This window comes from Phascolarctos cinereus, unplaced genomic scaffold, assembly GCF_003287225.1.
Source record: "Phascolarctos cinereus isolate Bilbo 61053 unplaced genomic scaffold, phaCin_HiC Scaffold_2;HRSCAF=192, whole genome shotgun sequence".
Taxonomy (NCBI): Eukaryota; Metazoa; Chordata; class Mammalia; order Diprotodontia; family Phascolarctidae; genus Phascolarctos; species Phascolarctos cinereus.
The window spans coordinates 332,654,626-332,667,990 of record NW_027555625.1 but is presented as its reverse complement, the minus strand read 5'-3'; the positions used below and the strand labels follow the sequence as shown (position 1 = coordinate 332,667,990).

Sequence of the window (13,365 nt, the reverse complement as noted above, 5' to 3'; positions counted from 1 at the left end):
CATCACTATTCTCCTAGTCACCTAGATTTGTAATATCAGAATCATCCTAGATTCCTGACTCTTGATCTAGCAGAGTGCTCAGTACATAGTAAGTGCTTAATAAATACTTCTTTCTTCTTTCTGTCTTTCTTTCTTTCTTTCTTTCTTTCTTTCTTTCTTTCTTTCTTTCTTTCTTTTCTTTCTTTCTTTCTCTCTCTCTTTCTTTCTTTTTCTTTTCTATCTATCCATCTATCTATGTACTCTCTTATTTCCAGTAGCCAACCAGTTGACAAGTTTTGTCAATTCTACTTCAGAAACATCTTTATTATCTGTCATCTTCTTTTGATTGTATTATTTTTAAGAGCCTTCTAAATAGACTGCCTGCCTCTAATCTCTCCCCTCTCCAATTTATCCTCCACACAGCTGCCAAAATAATTTTCTTAAGGCACAGACCTTAATATGTTAGTACTTTGCTTAAAAATGTTTGGTAACTCCTTATCGCCTTTGAGTTAAAATACAAAAATTTCAGCCTAAGGCTCTCTCCAATCTGGCTCCAGCTTAACCTTTCCAGCTTTTTTTCTTATTATCTCTACACTTTATTTCTGACTTTTGAAATCCGTTATCTGATTTCAAGGCGCAGCTCAGAGATCAATTTCTCCACGAAGCCTTCCCTGAGCCTTCTATTTATGAATGTTCTCTCCCTCTCTTAAAAAAAAATCATTATGTATTGATTTTTGTACAAGCTAGCTACATCTCCCTCCTCCCCCACTACAGTAGAAAGTAAGGTCCTTGAGGGGCAGCTAAGTGGTGAAGTGGATAGGGCATCAGCCCTGAAGTCAGAAGGACCTGAGTTCAAATCTGGACTCAGACCAAACACATGACACTAGCTGTGACCCTGGACAAGTCACTTAACCCCAACTGCCTAAAAAAAAAAAGGTCCTTGAAGGAAGGGATCGTTAGTTATTCCTGTTTGGGCATCTTCAGTACCTGGTAAGGTCTCTTATACATAGCACATGCTTAATAAATATTGGAAAAATTTTGTTTAATAGGGGAATTATTCAAAGTCTAAGTTGGATTAGATGACCTATTATATCTTTTACAATTCTGAGATTGTGTTCCTGTGATGCTTGATGAGTTGGGAGAAGTTGGGGGCCAGGAAGGGTGGCTGAAAGCTGACGTTAGAAGGAAGGGAAGAATGGACTCAGGCTAATCCAGGATTCTGGAGAAGGAAAGCACAAACCACTCCAGTTTCTTTGCCCAGAAAACCCCAAATGAGGTCATGAGGAGTCGAAGAATCAGATGTGACTGGCTGAAACTGAACAAAATTGGGATTCTCAAGGCAAAAAAGAGTGAAGGCCCAGAGGTGAAGGTGGGGGCTGGGCAGAGGCGGGAAGGAGTAAAATAGGATGGCCCAGGAGGTTGCAGAACTAGAGAAAGCCAGACTGGGGAAGGAGAGACAAATGCCCGGCCAAGGAGAGGAAGGAGCTGTGGAGGCTGAACAAGCTGCTTAAAGTTTACCAAAAATCCCTGCTTCACAACCATATAAAAAAATGTGTGGAACGCAAAGGTCACTACGCCTGTTTTACACATAAGACAACAGAGGGCTTCCCCCACGCCGATCTCCCCCAGTGAGATGTATGGGTCACACTTCCAAGGGTCGAGGCCGCAATCCTAAACCGTATCTTCTTACTCCCACATATGGGCTAAGGGACCCCGCAGGGGAGGAAGGGTTTGGGGAAGTGAGATGAGCCGGTGCGGCTGCAGTACTAGGTACACCCCATAGCCTTCCCAGAGGCCGGCCCGAGGGCACACACGTGGGATAGCCCTCGAAGCAAAAAAGAGCGCCTCCCGCTTTCGTACGCTTCCGGTCCTTAGACGGCATCCGGGATCAGCCCAGAAGGACTCGGGAGCTTCCGGAATCACCCGCGATCCATTCTGGTGATTGTGCGTGGAGCCTCGCTTTAGTAAAGCAGTCACGTGGGTTACCCGAAGGCCTTCGGGAATTTCCGGAAGGTAAGGGGCGTGCCTCCGAGAGGTGGCCTTCTGCAGCCATCCCAGCAGCCTTAGGTTGCCACCGCAGAATCGCGAGCCCGGGACCAGACGGCCCGCGGTGACGGCCCGGGACCGGAAGCGGGTACGGATGAGGTCATTTCCGGCGGGTGACGGTGCGGACGGGTCAGAGGCGTAGAGGCGGCGGCAAAATGGCGGCGCCTGAGGAGCGGGACTTAACCCAGGAGCAGACGGAAAAGCTGCTGCAGTTCCAGGTATTGAGGGCCTGAGGCCACCGACGCTGCTGCGTGTCCGGAGCCGAGCGCCGTGTTCTTCCTCCCCTGGCGGGGAGACGGCAGCACCTGTTAGCCACGACCCGCGGGGACTCCCCACTCCCTGCAGCCAACTGCCCTCTGGTTTCCCGGCCCCTTCCAGAGACCCCGACGCGCCCCCTGGCTTGGCACCAGCCTGGTCTTTTGCCATCCCTTTTGTCTGGGATCCCGGGGCTCCCCCTTCTCTTGCTCTCTGTAGCTCCTTCCCCTTCTTTACCTTTCTCCCTGACTTCTTTCCCCCATTTCTCTCCCTTTCCCCTTCCTTCCCCTCCTCCCTCTTTCCTTTTCCTCTCTTCCGCTCCCTCTTGTCCTCTTTTCCCACTTTTTCTCACCTCGACCCTTCCCCCATTTGTCGCTTTCCTCCCCCTTCACCCCACCCCACACACTTGGTAACATTCCCCTCCCCCCAAGTATTTGACCCGCTGTTGTCAACCCTAACTTCTTAGTGGAACCTACTCTAGTTTACACATGAGTGTCTTTACCTGTTAGTTATCCCTCCTCCGTGGGCCTGTAGTCTAGGAGGATTTGTTCTTAAACTGATCAAGCTAGTAGCAGCTGTGGGCATGCCTACTGTATATCCAGTGCCCTGACGTTGTTAGTGACTTAACACAGGAGGATCGGGGTGATTTTTCTGTGGGGGTTTATGGTAAGGAGGCTGTTTAACTCTGGACTGGGAATCTGAGAGGTGGAGGATGGGGGAAATGAATGGTGTCCATTAATTTTAGAATCTTTTCTAAAGCTGATAACACATTTTCTTCCTAAATCTTAATGAACAGATTATTGCCAGATTAGAGGAATAGAAGCAGGGTGACATTTGCCCAAAGGATTAACCATCCAAAATAATACTTTTTAGTTATTTCCTTCAATAAATGTTATACTTTTCAAAATGTCATTTTTTTTATGGGGTGATGGGTAAGAATTGTCTAACTTGGAGTCCTCTGATATAGTTCAGCTTAATTTTTAGGCTTGGTAAATAGTTTTTGGTTGTAAAATTTAAAATTACTTATGAACAGAAACATGAGCATAGAAATCTAAATATAATTTGTCCAAAACTTAGTAAGCATTGTATGTAAGCCTGAGTGGGGAAAATTGATGACACAGCAAACAGAAGAAAAAGAGTAGCAAACAATGGTCACCTGGTCTCAGCTCTGGACTGGTCTGAAGTCACTAATTATTTCTTGCTTTGTTTAACTTTGGTAAACCATCTAACCTCTTTTTAGAGTCACAGAGAGGTAGCGCACCTGAGGTACTAAATGCTTTAAGATGCCGTAAGTTATTTTAAATTATTTTTATCTGTGAATCTTAATGTGGTACTGTGAGCATGCAAGTGACAGGAGAGTCTTATCTGTTATCAAAGAGTGTCTACTTCAGTAAAAGAGCTGCATGTCTAGGTGTAGAGTCAGATAGTGGCTTTAGTGTAGGATGAACTTAGTTGGAAGCACCGTAGTTCATTGTTATGGTTATGATCAGATTTACCACTTTCTGATTTGTCTTATCTTTCCTTGTAACATTAAGCATTGATTTTTTTTTTCTTTTCTGCATTTAGAATATTCTTGGAAGGCCAAAGTAAAGTTTAGGACATAACAGAATTTCATTTGTCACATAATAGGAATCAGCTTCTGGTTTTTACTATTTTGTTTAATTTTGATATTTTGAGAAAGCAAAAAAATTTAGATATCTTAGATTTCTTCCTTCCTGCTTAAAATGTACAATAGTTTTTTATCTTTAAGATTTCATAAAATGTCTCCATCAAATGCTATTTTTCATACTTTTTCTGTTTGCATAGGAAACTAATTTTGAGCTCTGGTGTATAGCATCATATTTGAAACTTATTGCAAAAATCTTCCTTTTTCTCCCTTGACCTCTTTTTCATGTGAAGGAAAAAGTGATCATTTTAAAAATTGATATCCTGAATATTAATACATTTGTCTCCTTTTTTTAGACTATTCCAAAACATTCATGAGAAAAAGCCCTTTGAAAAAAAGATCATAGTTTGTTTACTTAGAAGTTTTTATCTAGTCTGACAAAGGACCTGTGATTTGGAGTTTAAATTGTGCCAGTTATCAACTTTGTAGGTTTCAAGTCAGACATATTTGTTGAGCACCTAAGTGCTGGATTTATGCCATTTCAACATATGGTTTGCTATTTCATGAAAATTAAAACAGTTGTATTGCCATCATTTTACAAAAAAGTTTAGTGTGTTTTAAGGAAATTCTCATTTGAAGAATGCTTACTCGTTTCCTTTGAGTAAAAATGTATAATTTGTATTTCTTTGAATGGTGCAATTAATTACATTACAGTTAAGGAAAATTATGTTCCTTGAAATTGTATTATGATTAAAATTAATTTTCCAAAATGATTAATGTTGATAGGATTTGGCTTCCTGACCAATAGCCTTTTGTCCAGTTTTTCCAGAAATAATTTCCAACACTGTATTTAGTTATTTAATCATAAATGATATAGCTGTATTCTTATAGTGCATACTTTCTAAAGTATAAATATGCATATTTGTATAAAACAAGAAATTACTAATCACATAAATTTTTATTTTATATACTAATGTACATTAAATATTTGAATTGTGTTCTAGGAATTAAATCATTATGTTTAGGATCTTAGTATCTATAGCAGATAGGAACCTTAGAGCTGATCTGGTCCAATCCCCTTATTTTATGAGTCATTTTCTTTAAACCAGTTCAGTCAGTTCCCAAGTTTTAGTGATTCTTCCCCTGCAAAATTTCTTGTATCTGTCTCCTTCTTTCTAATCATACTATCTCTACCCTACTTCAAGTCTTTGGTACCTCTTGCCTGGACTATTGTAGTAGTCTCTTAATTGATCTTACTGCCTCTCTTCTGTCCATTTTCCACAAAGTTGCCAAAATGATATTTGTGAAACTGCAGTTGTCATTCATCTTCACAAAAAGCTCTAGTGGTCCCTTGCTTCTAGGATCGCAGGCAAATTCCTCTTTGTTTTTTAAAGCCCTTGAAAATTTGGCTTCAGCCTACCTTTCCAGTCTTACAACACATTACTCCCACAAATAGAGCTGTTTGCTAATATTCCTCATGCATAGCATTCCATCTCCTATCATCATGTCTTTGCATAGGTTGTCCCTCATGCTTGGAATATACTTCCTTTTGCACTTCTTTATCTCCCTTTGAAGCTCAGCTTAAGTGCCATTTCCTACATGAAACCTTTTGTGATACTGCTGGTATCAGAGGGGCTAGTATCCCTCCGCCCAAAATTTCTGTTTGTAAACTGTACATGTAGTTTATGTTTACTTAAGTGTACATGCTGTCTCTTCTGATAGAATTTAAGCTCCTTGAGGTCAGGAACTGTTTCTTTTTTGTATTTGTATCCCCAGGTCATAGCATAATGCCTGGCACACAGTTGTTTAATAAGTACTTCTTAACTAGTTGAAGATGAGGAATTGAGGCTTGAAGAGTTTGACTAACTTGTCCAAAGTCATTTAGTTATTGTAAATAATAATGGTGGTATGCTTCCAGGTCTTCTGATTCCAAATTCATTGTTCTTGCCACAACACTCATTCTCTCCCCTCCAACTTTCCAATTGCAGTCTATTGACAGCAACCACTCCTTTGGGAAACTTTTCATTATAGCACCTTGTCTTGTTACTTATGCACCCTAAGTTCTCTGTATTTTGGGAGAGGGAAATGAGGGAATGAGGAGGGATGTGTGAACTTCCTACTAGATCATAAGCTCTTTGTAGGCATTAACTTTTATTCATTTTTGTATCCCCCTCATTGATGTATAAAACATCTTATATTTATTTCTTTTAATTTATTCAGCTGAGTTTTCTACCATATGTATTAAGCATGTAGGAGATATGTCTGTGGAAAGCTTGCCTTATACTATACAAATATATTATTCTGAGTTCTTATGCTTCTTTGTGATTCTGGTCTTATTTTATTGTAGCAAATCAGAAGGTAAAGAAACACCTTCCTCAGAGTTACAATGCTTTGAAGAAAATTCCAACACTCTTCTTTTCTCTTCTAACCCCTATTTCACAGGCTTCAGTTAAGTACTTGTCAGGTGCAAGGCACTGTAATTAATTTTACATGAGATGCATATATATGGCGCTATGTCATGATCGACTAATATCGTAGAGAAAAGGTAGTGTTTTAGAATTATGAACAGAATGAGCATTAGGGGAGGTTTTGACTGACATCTTTGGCAGTCATTGGGGTAGAGGGAACAGAAATTAGAGCCATCTTATGAAATTATATATACAAATAGGTATGTATGTAATGAGAAAACTGAAGTAACAGGTCTTGGCAATCAAAGACAGTATGATATAATAGAAAAGAGTGATGAATTTGGTGTCGGATAATCTGGGTTCTAGTCCCAGCTTTGTTTTTTATAACATGTGTGACTTTTTTCCGCTGGCCTCACTTTCTACATCTGTAATGTAAATCCAGTAAAGACTGGGTGAAATCTGGGTTCTCATATCACTAAATCTTAAGGTTTTGAAAGCCTTTTTGCTATCCTAAATGTTGGAGTTAATGCCTTCAAAATTAGTGTGGAATTGAGAAGAAAGGCTGATATTCAAGATACATAGAGAATTGATCCAGATATATGATGAAGAGCCATTCCCTGTTAGATAAAATGCCCAACGGATATGAACTTAAAATTGATGTAGCTTTTTTTTTAAGATTACTCTCATTTCTGAATATTTCCCTCTGTTTCTCCTACCCACCAAACCATCTTTTTACAAAGATTAAAAAGAGATCAGTTTTTCAAAAAAAAATGAAAGTAACAATTATATGATTAGCATGCTCCAAATAATTAATGAATGTAAATTAAAACAATTTTGAAGTTTCACTTCAACCTCTGCAAATTGGCAAAGATGGGAAAAAGGAAATTAGGGGTTGTGGAAAGACAGGTGCTTCACTGTTAGTTGAACTATGAAGTAATCCGGCCATTTTGGATATCAGTTTAGAATTGTGCAAGAAAAGTGACTAAACTTTTCTTGCCCTTTGATACAACAACTCTACTACTGGGCACGTACCCTGAGGAGGTCAAAGATAGAAACAAATTTGCAATACAGACTGAACTTTGAAATCAAGCTCTGAAGGAGGTAAGATTTTAGGTAATCTTTAAAGGGAGCATAGTAAAGTAAGCTTCCAGAGGAGGGTATCACTGTCAAGTCTAAAGGAATGAAAATTTGGCAAGATTCTATTTTGCACTGCTCTGTAGAAACCAGATGAAGGGATTCCACTAGATTGCCTTCTAGTTCTAAATGTCAAATGAACCTTGGAGTGAGTTGGAGCCAATTCATATGGGCTAGAGCCCATTGTTATATTTCAGTCCTCAGATAGCTTGTTTTATTTTGTTGGTGGGCTAGACTTAAGAAAGTGATGGAGAAAATAGTAGTACAGATTAATTAAACTTTTGCCTCTGATTGTTAAACATTTATAAGCATACTCTAGTCCCTAAGCCTTCCTTTTCTACCATATAATGACCCAGGTGTAATGGAGTTGTATTTGGGAAGAATGGATAAAACCATAAAACATTTATTTCTAATGGGGTTAAGCATGACAAATTAAAGCTTAGTTGTTGAGTCAGCAACTTGTTAGAAGACATAATCCAATTCTTGAGGAAAATAGGCCACCTTTTTTCTTTCATTAGGATTTTTGTTTTGTTTTGTGTAGGCAATGGTATTATGTGACTTGCCTAGGGTCACACAGCTAATAAGTGTCAAGTGTCTGAGGATGGATTTGAACTCAGGTCCTCCTGATTCCAGGGCTGGTGCTCTATCCACTGTGTCACCTAGCTGCCCCTTTCGTTAGGATCTTTATGGCCCTTAGTATCTCCTAGCACTTCATATGTGTCCCTTTTGTTACTCCCGTGACACTAGTATTGTGAAACAATTATAACATCCCCATACTTACTGTTTGAGTTATGCTATGACTGGATATTCACTATAATTTCGGGTGGTTTTTTTGGTGTGTGTGTAAGGCAATTGGGATTAAGTGACTTGCCCAGAGTCAGACAGCTAGTGAGTGTTATGTGTCTGAAGTTGGATTTGAACTCAGGTCCTCCTGACTCCAAGGCCGGTGGTCTATCCACTGTGCCACCTAGCTGTCCCTACTCACTAATTTCTTATAAGGTATGTGTAATGTTTAAAAATGAAGAAAGTTATGATAATTTGAGAGGGATCAGCTCATAATGTCTATTTTAAACTGAGTTCTAACTTCATATACACAGAAGGTAATAGAATGGGATAGATGGGCTTCTGCTGTTGCTGTTTGCAGTGTTTTTCAGAATTTTCATGTCATGGAGGCACTTGCCTTGCCACTGGAAAAATACAACAGGCTTATGGAACCTTTGTTTAGATAAAACAGTCTTGGTAAGCTGCAGTGAGATAGTATGATACCTGTGATGGTATCATAGATTGTGTGATGTGTACCTGAGACTAGTTGACAAATATTGGAGAACCTACTCTGATGGGTCTGAAGCAGCCTAGGAACTACCTCATGATTATCAGTGGTTAATTTACCAGATTACCAGTAGTCAGAGGACCATATTTTGTCATCCATTGCTTGTAAGATCTGGAAGAATGCTACTAACTAGTTGTGTTACATTCAGCAAATTACTCAGTTCCTGTAGACTTTAGTCTTTGAAATGAGAATTTTGGACCAGATAGGGTCTAAAGTTACTTCTAGCTTTAACGTCCTTTTCCAATTAAAAAAATCCAGTGATGGAAGATTACAGTTTTCAGAGAATTTATTTTTAATTGAGCAGTAGTATCTTGTTAAAAGCATCTAAAGTCTGTTGTAAATGACCCAAGTGATTTTGGGAAACAAGTAATTAAATGGAACTAATTAGAGTGAATATTAGCGTAAGGGCCTGACTGCAGGTCAGTGTCTGTTCTTTTTTTTTTTTTAATTTTTTTTTTAAAGGCAGTTGGGATTAAGTGACTTGCCCAGCGTCACACAGCTAGTAAGTGTCAAGTGTTTGGTCTCGCCCAGATTTGAACTCAGGTCTTCCTGACATCAGGGCTGGTGTTCTATCTAGTATGCCACCTACCTGCCCTCCGTGTATGTTCTTAGACAAACTTCTGGGACCCCATCTGTCCAGATTGGTGGGCATAAGCTCATATATATAGCTCACTATAATTAGTCCAAGACCTACTAGCGCTGGAGAGACCATGCCCTGAAGGACTTAAACCTACTTAGTTCTTGAACTCCCATCTTGGGGTCCTCAGTTTTGTATCTGTGTCTCTAGCACTTATAATGGTGCTTGGCACATAATAAGTGCTTAATGTTTTTCATTCATTCACTTACTTACAAGGGGATGTGAAAGTAATACCAGTCCTGCTACTCTAGCCCTCCGCTAGAAAGGCTGTTTTCCCATTGTGAAAAGCAAAACTCTCTCTCTGATAAACCAGTGGTAACAAAGTTATCTTGCCCTTGTCAGGTTTCTGAGTTTTAAGTGAAAATGAGAAACATGAAGACTTAAGAGCATTTTCAATCAAAATAAAGCCTGTGTACTAGATGGAATCTAGAGAGTGCTTCTCCCCCAGCTGAGATTTGAGACCTGTGCCTTAGTCTTTAATCACAAGGATGAGCTAGGTATATTTGGGTGGTACTACATAACTCTTCTAAATTACCTAATCCTAGAAATCCTGTGAGTTGTGTACATGGTACCTTATTATCTGTAACATGTAAGTACTGTGAATCTGAGTAGTAGATCAGGTAGCAACAGTGACCACATGTGAAAATCATTGGGTCTAAATGTATACGATCTACTTTTAAAACTGCCTCGTGCATAGATTCGGATGTCAGTTCTTAGGCTTTTCTAATACATCATTTTTCCCACTTCCACTCAGGCTGACTTCCTTTCATGTGTGGCTATGAAATTACCTTTTTGAGAGGGACATATGGGTCAGGGAAGACTGGCACCTCTGGTGTGAGGGCTTGCCAAACCATTTTTAGGGCTGCTCATCCACTGTTGGTGTCTACCTTTCACATAACTCTCATCTGTGGCTCCAAGAAGCCGTAGCTTCACTGCTGCCACACTCCAGTAAAACTGTCTCTGCAGATGGGCTAAACTAGATTGGGGGTAACCAACAGGCCTCAAACCTGTTGGTAGGTCAGGAGGATATCTGTTCCAGACTTGTGAAGACTCCCTTGGTGGAATGGGTAGATGAGAATAGTTTGTTTTAACATCTGTGAAGGTGGCTAAAGCAGGCACTGTGGAGCGCTTAGAGCTTGGTCAGACATTGAAGATGCCAGGGTCGTCCACTGCATCCCAAGCCGTCACCATTCATCCTGACTTTTGTCTTGCCACTGGACTTTGATGACTGTGGAAGAGAAAGTGAGGCTGACTACTTTGTACAACTCTGCCTCACTTGAATCTAGTTCACATGCAAGTCAAGACCCTGTGATGTCATCGGTTCTCTTTGAAACAAAGGACAGACAACTTTTATAGACCTTATTGAAGGAGCTTCTTACTACAGAGTGTTATTTTATGGAGAAAAAAAAATATTAAATTCTCTCCTAAATAGTTGGAGAAGGTTTGGGGATGCAGTCTTAGGAACCTGCTATTTATAAGTAGGCAGGAAATAGAAAAGTTCAGGAGGGACCAAAAGTTCTCCCTGCCCTACCTCCCACTGGTATCTTCCTCTCCATTTTCTCCACTCCAATCATGAAATGGACTAATTTCGCAAGTTCTAGAACCAGACGAAATTCTCAAAAAATATCATGAATTCTCCCCTAAATCTGTAATTGGAGAAGATTTGGGGGAAAAGTCTTGGGAACTCTACTATTGATAGCAAGAAGGAAATTTTAAAAGTTATTTAGTTAGAAATTAAAATGTAGACCAGTATTGCTCACTGGTTTGTTATCATGTACAAATTTGTCCTGAAAGAATTATAGAATATCAATACAATGCATAGTATTTATTATATAGGCTTTTTTTTGGCTAGGCAATGGGGTAAAGTGACTTGCCCAGGGTCACACAACTAGTAAGTGTTATGTGTCTGAGGCCAGATTTGAACTCAGGTCCTCCTGACTCCAAGGCTGGAGCTCTAGCCACTGCGCCACCTAGCTGACCCTATATAGGCTTTGTTGAAATGGAAATTTATTGTTGTGTATTTTGAATCCTTTCTATTATGTTCTGCTGTGCACGTGGCATGCTTTTTTTTCTTTTCTTATTTTGTATTTAAATTTAAACAAATTTACAAATTAAAAAAAATTATAGGATTATCAAGTAGAGTGTGAGTTTCTTGAGAGCAGATGCTGTCTCTAGTGCCTAGTGCAGTGCTTGGCATTTAGTAGCCGCTTAATAAAGGCTTTTTTTCATGTGTAGGATTTTAGAAATAGACAGGATCTTAGAATTCATTGTCTAAACCTTCATTTTATTATTTCAAAATTTTATTCCAGATTCACTAGCCAGCAACCAGCAGCAAAAACAAATTCAAACAAAAGAATAATCGTGCATGAAATTGTCAAATTATTAGTTAGTTAAACAATAACACCATTCTCTTTGCTTTTTTCCTCTTCTAAACTCTTCTATATTCTTTTGGATTTCAAAGTCATAACTATATCTTTTCCTATATCTATATCTCTTGTATTGTAGTCAGGGTCCTCAACTAGTGGAGATGAAGCCTGTGCCAGTAGAGCATGAGCTTCCACAAAGTCTACCAAACTTGAAAGATTTCATGTACAAGTCTGGTATGTTGTCTGAGGACCAGTTTAACCAGGTTGGATAGGCCTATCACCAGGTTGGCTACAGGATATGATGACTTTTTGACCCATTGTGACTCTTGAAAACTAACTACTAAATTGACCCATTTGTATTGGAGAGTTTCCCACATTCATGAAATGACAAGTGGTTCTTGAAGTATTTTAGTCAGTGTATCTATTCTGATTATCCTTTCTTCACTCTTCATCAATTCAGTTATCTTACCATATTTCTTTGTATTTTTCATTCCCGTTTCTTATGGCACAGTAATATTCTATTATGTCCATATGCCATAATGTTTTGCTATATCTTTATCTTTGGAGACATAAAGGGTTTATAGCTATTTGACTTTAATATGAATATGAGTTCTATAAGTATTTTTGTGTAAGAACATCATTAGGATGCACTCCTTGTAGTGGAACCAACCACTGAGTTAAAGGGTGTGACATTTTAAATATAGTGTTTTCCAAAAAAAAAATCAGTATTTCATTTAGCAGTATATTAATGTGCTTATTTCTCCGCAGCCCCACCAACCTTGGTTTTTATTGTTTTTAACGTTTTGCCAACTTAAGTCAACCCCCCTTCATTTTACAAGTAAGGAAACTGAGATCCAAAGTGACGTGCCCCAGGGGGCACAACGAGTCAGGGATAAAACCCAGGTCTTATTACTTTGTCCAATGCTCTTTATACTATGTGACATCCACTTGTAGAATAGTCTCTCGGTGATCACTTTGTCTAGTTTGCAAGTTGCCAGACTGTTTGCTGCTTCTAGTATTATCATTTTACTTCTGAAATCAGGAAAACTCAATTTTTTTTTTATAATAAAAGAATCTTTGAATTGCATGAGATCACAGAATTTGAGAGTTGGTAGAGACCTCAGTGGCTATCAGGTACAACCCACATAGGTATCCAGCCTCTGTTTAAAGTGCTCCAAGGAGGGGGAAACCACCAGCTTTCCAGGAGCCCATTCTCCTTTTGGGCAGCTCTCATTGTTAGAAAATTTTTCCTGACATCAAACCCTTAATATTTCTCTTTGCAGTTTCCATCCATTGTTTCTGGCTGTGTCCTTAAGGATATAACACAATTCTAATCCCTCTTCACGTGACAACCTTTGAAGTACTTGAAGCCAGTTATCATGACCCTCTTGAGAGCCTTCTCTTTTGTGGACTTAATATGATAATGTGTTTCCTTCAGTCAGTTCTTATGTGATATATACTCTAGTCTAGACCCTTTGTCTTTTCTCTGTACAATCCAGCTTGTCAGTGTTATTAAGCTATGGTTTTTAGAATTAAGCACAATCTGGGGCAGCTAGGTGGCACAGTGGAGAGAACACTGGCTGTGAAGTCAGGAGGACTGAGTG

General features: G+C 39.4%; 1 protein-coding gene across 2 annotated transcripts in view; it reads left to right on the top strand.

The window, feature by feature from the left end:
• The first annotated feature begins 1,905 nt into the window (after positions 1 to 1,905).
• Positions 1,906 to 13,365, top strand: part of FAF2 (Fas associated factor family member 2) — a 96,795-nt gene continuing 85,335 nt past the window's right edge. The window contains exon 1 of one of the 2 annotated variants that reach the window (XM_020998650.2): positions 1,906 to 2,243. In XM_020998650.2, the coding sequence (XP_020854309.1) occupies positions 2,181 to 2,243 (63 nt within the window). In that variant the 5' untranslated portion in view covers positions 1,906 to 2,180. The remainder of the gene's footprint in view (positions 2,244 to 13,365) is intronic. The other variant, XM_020998649.2, reaches the window with a different exon arrangement.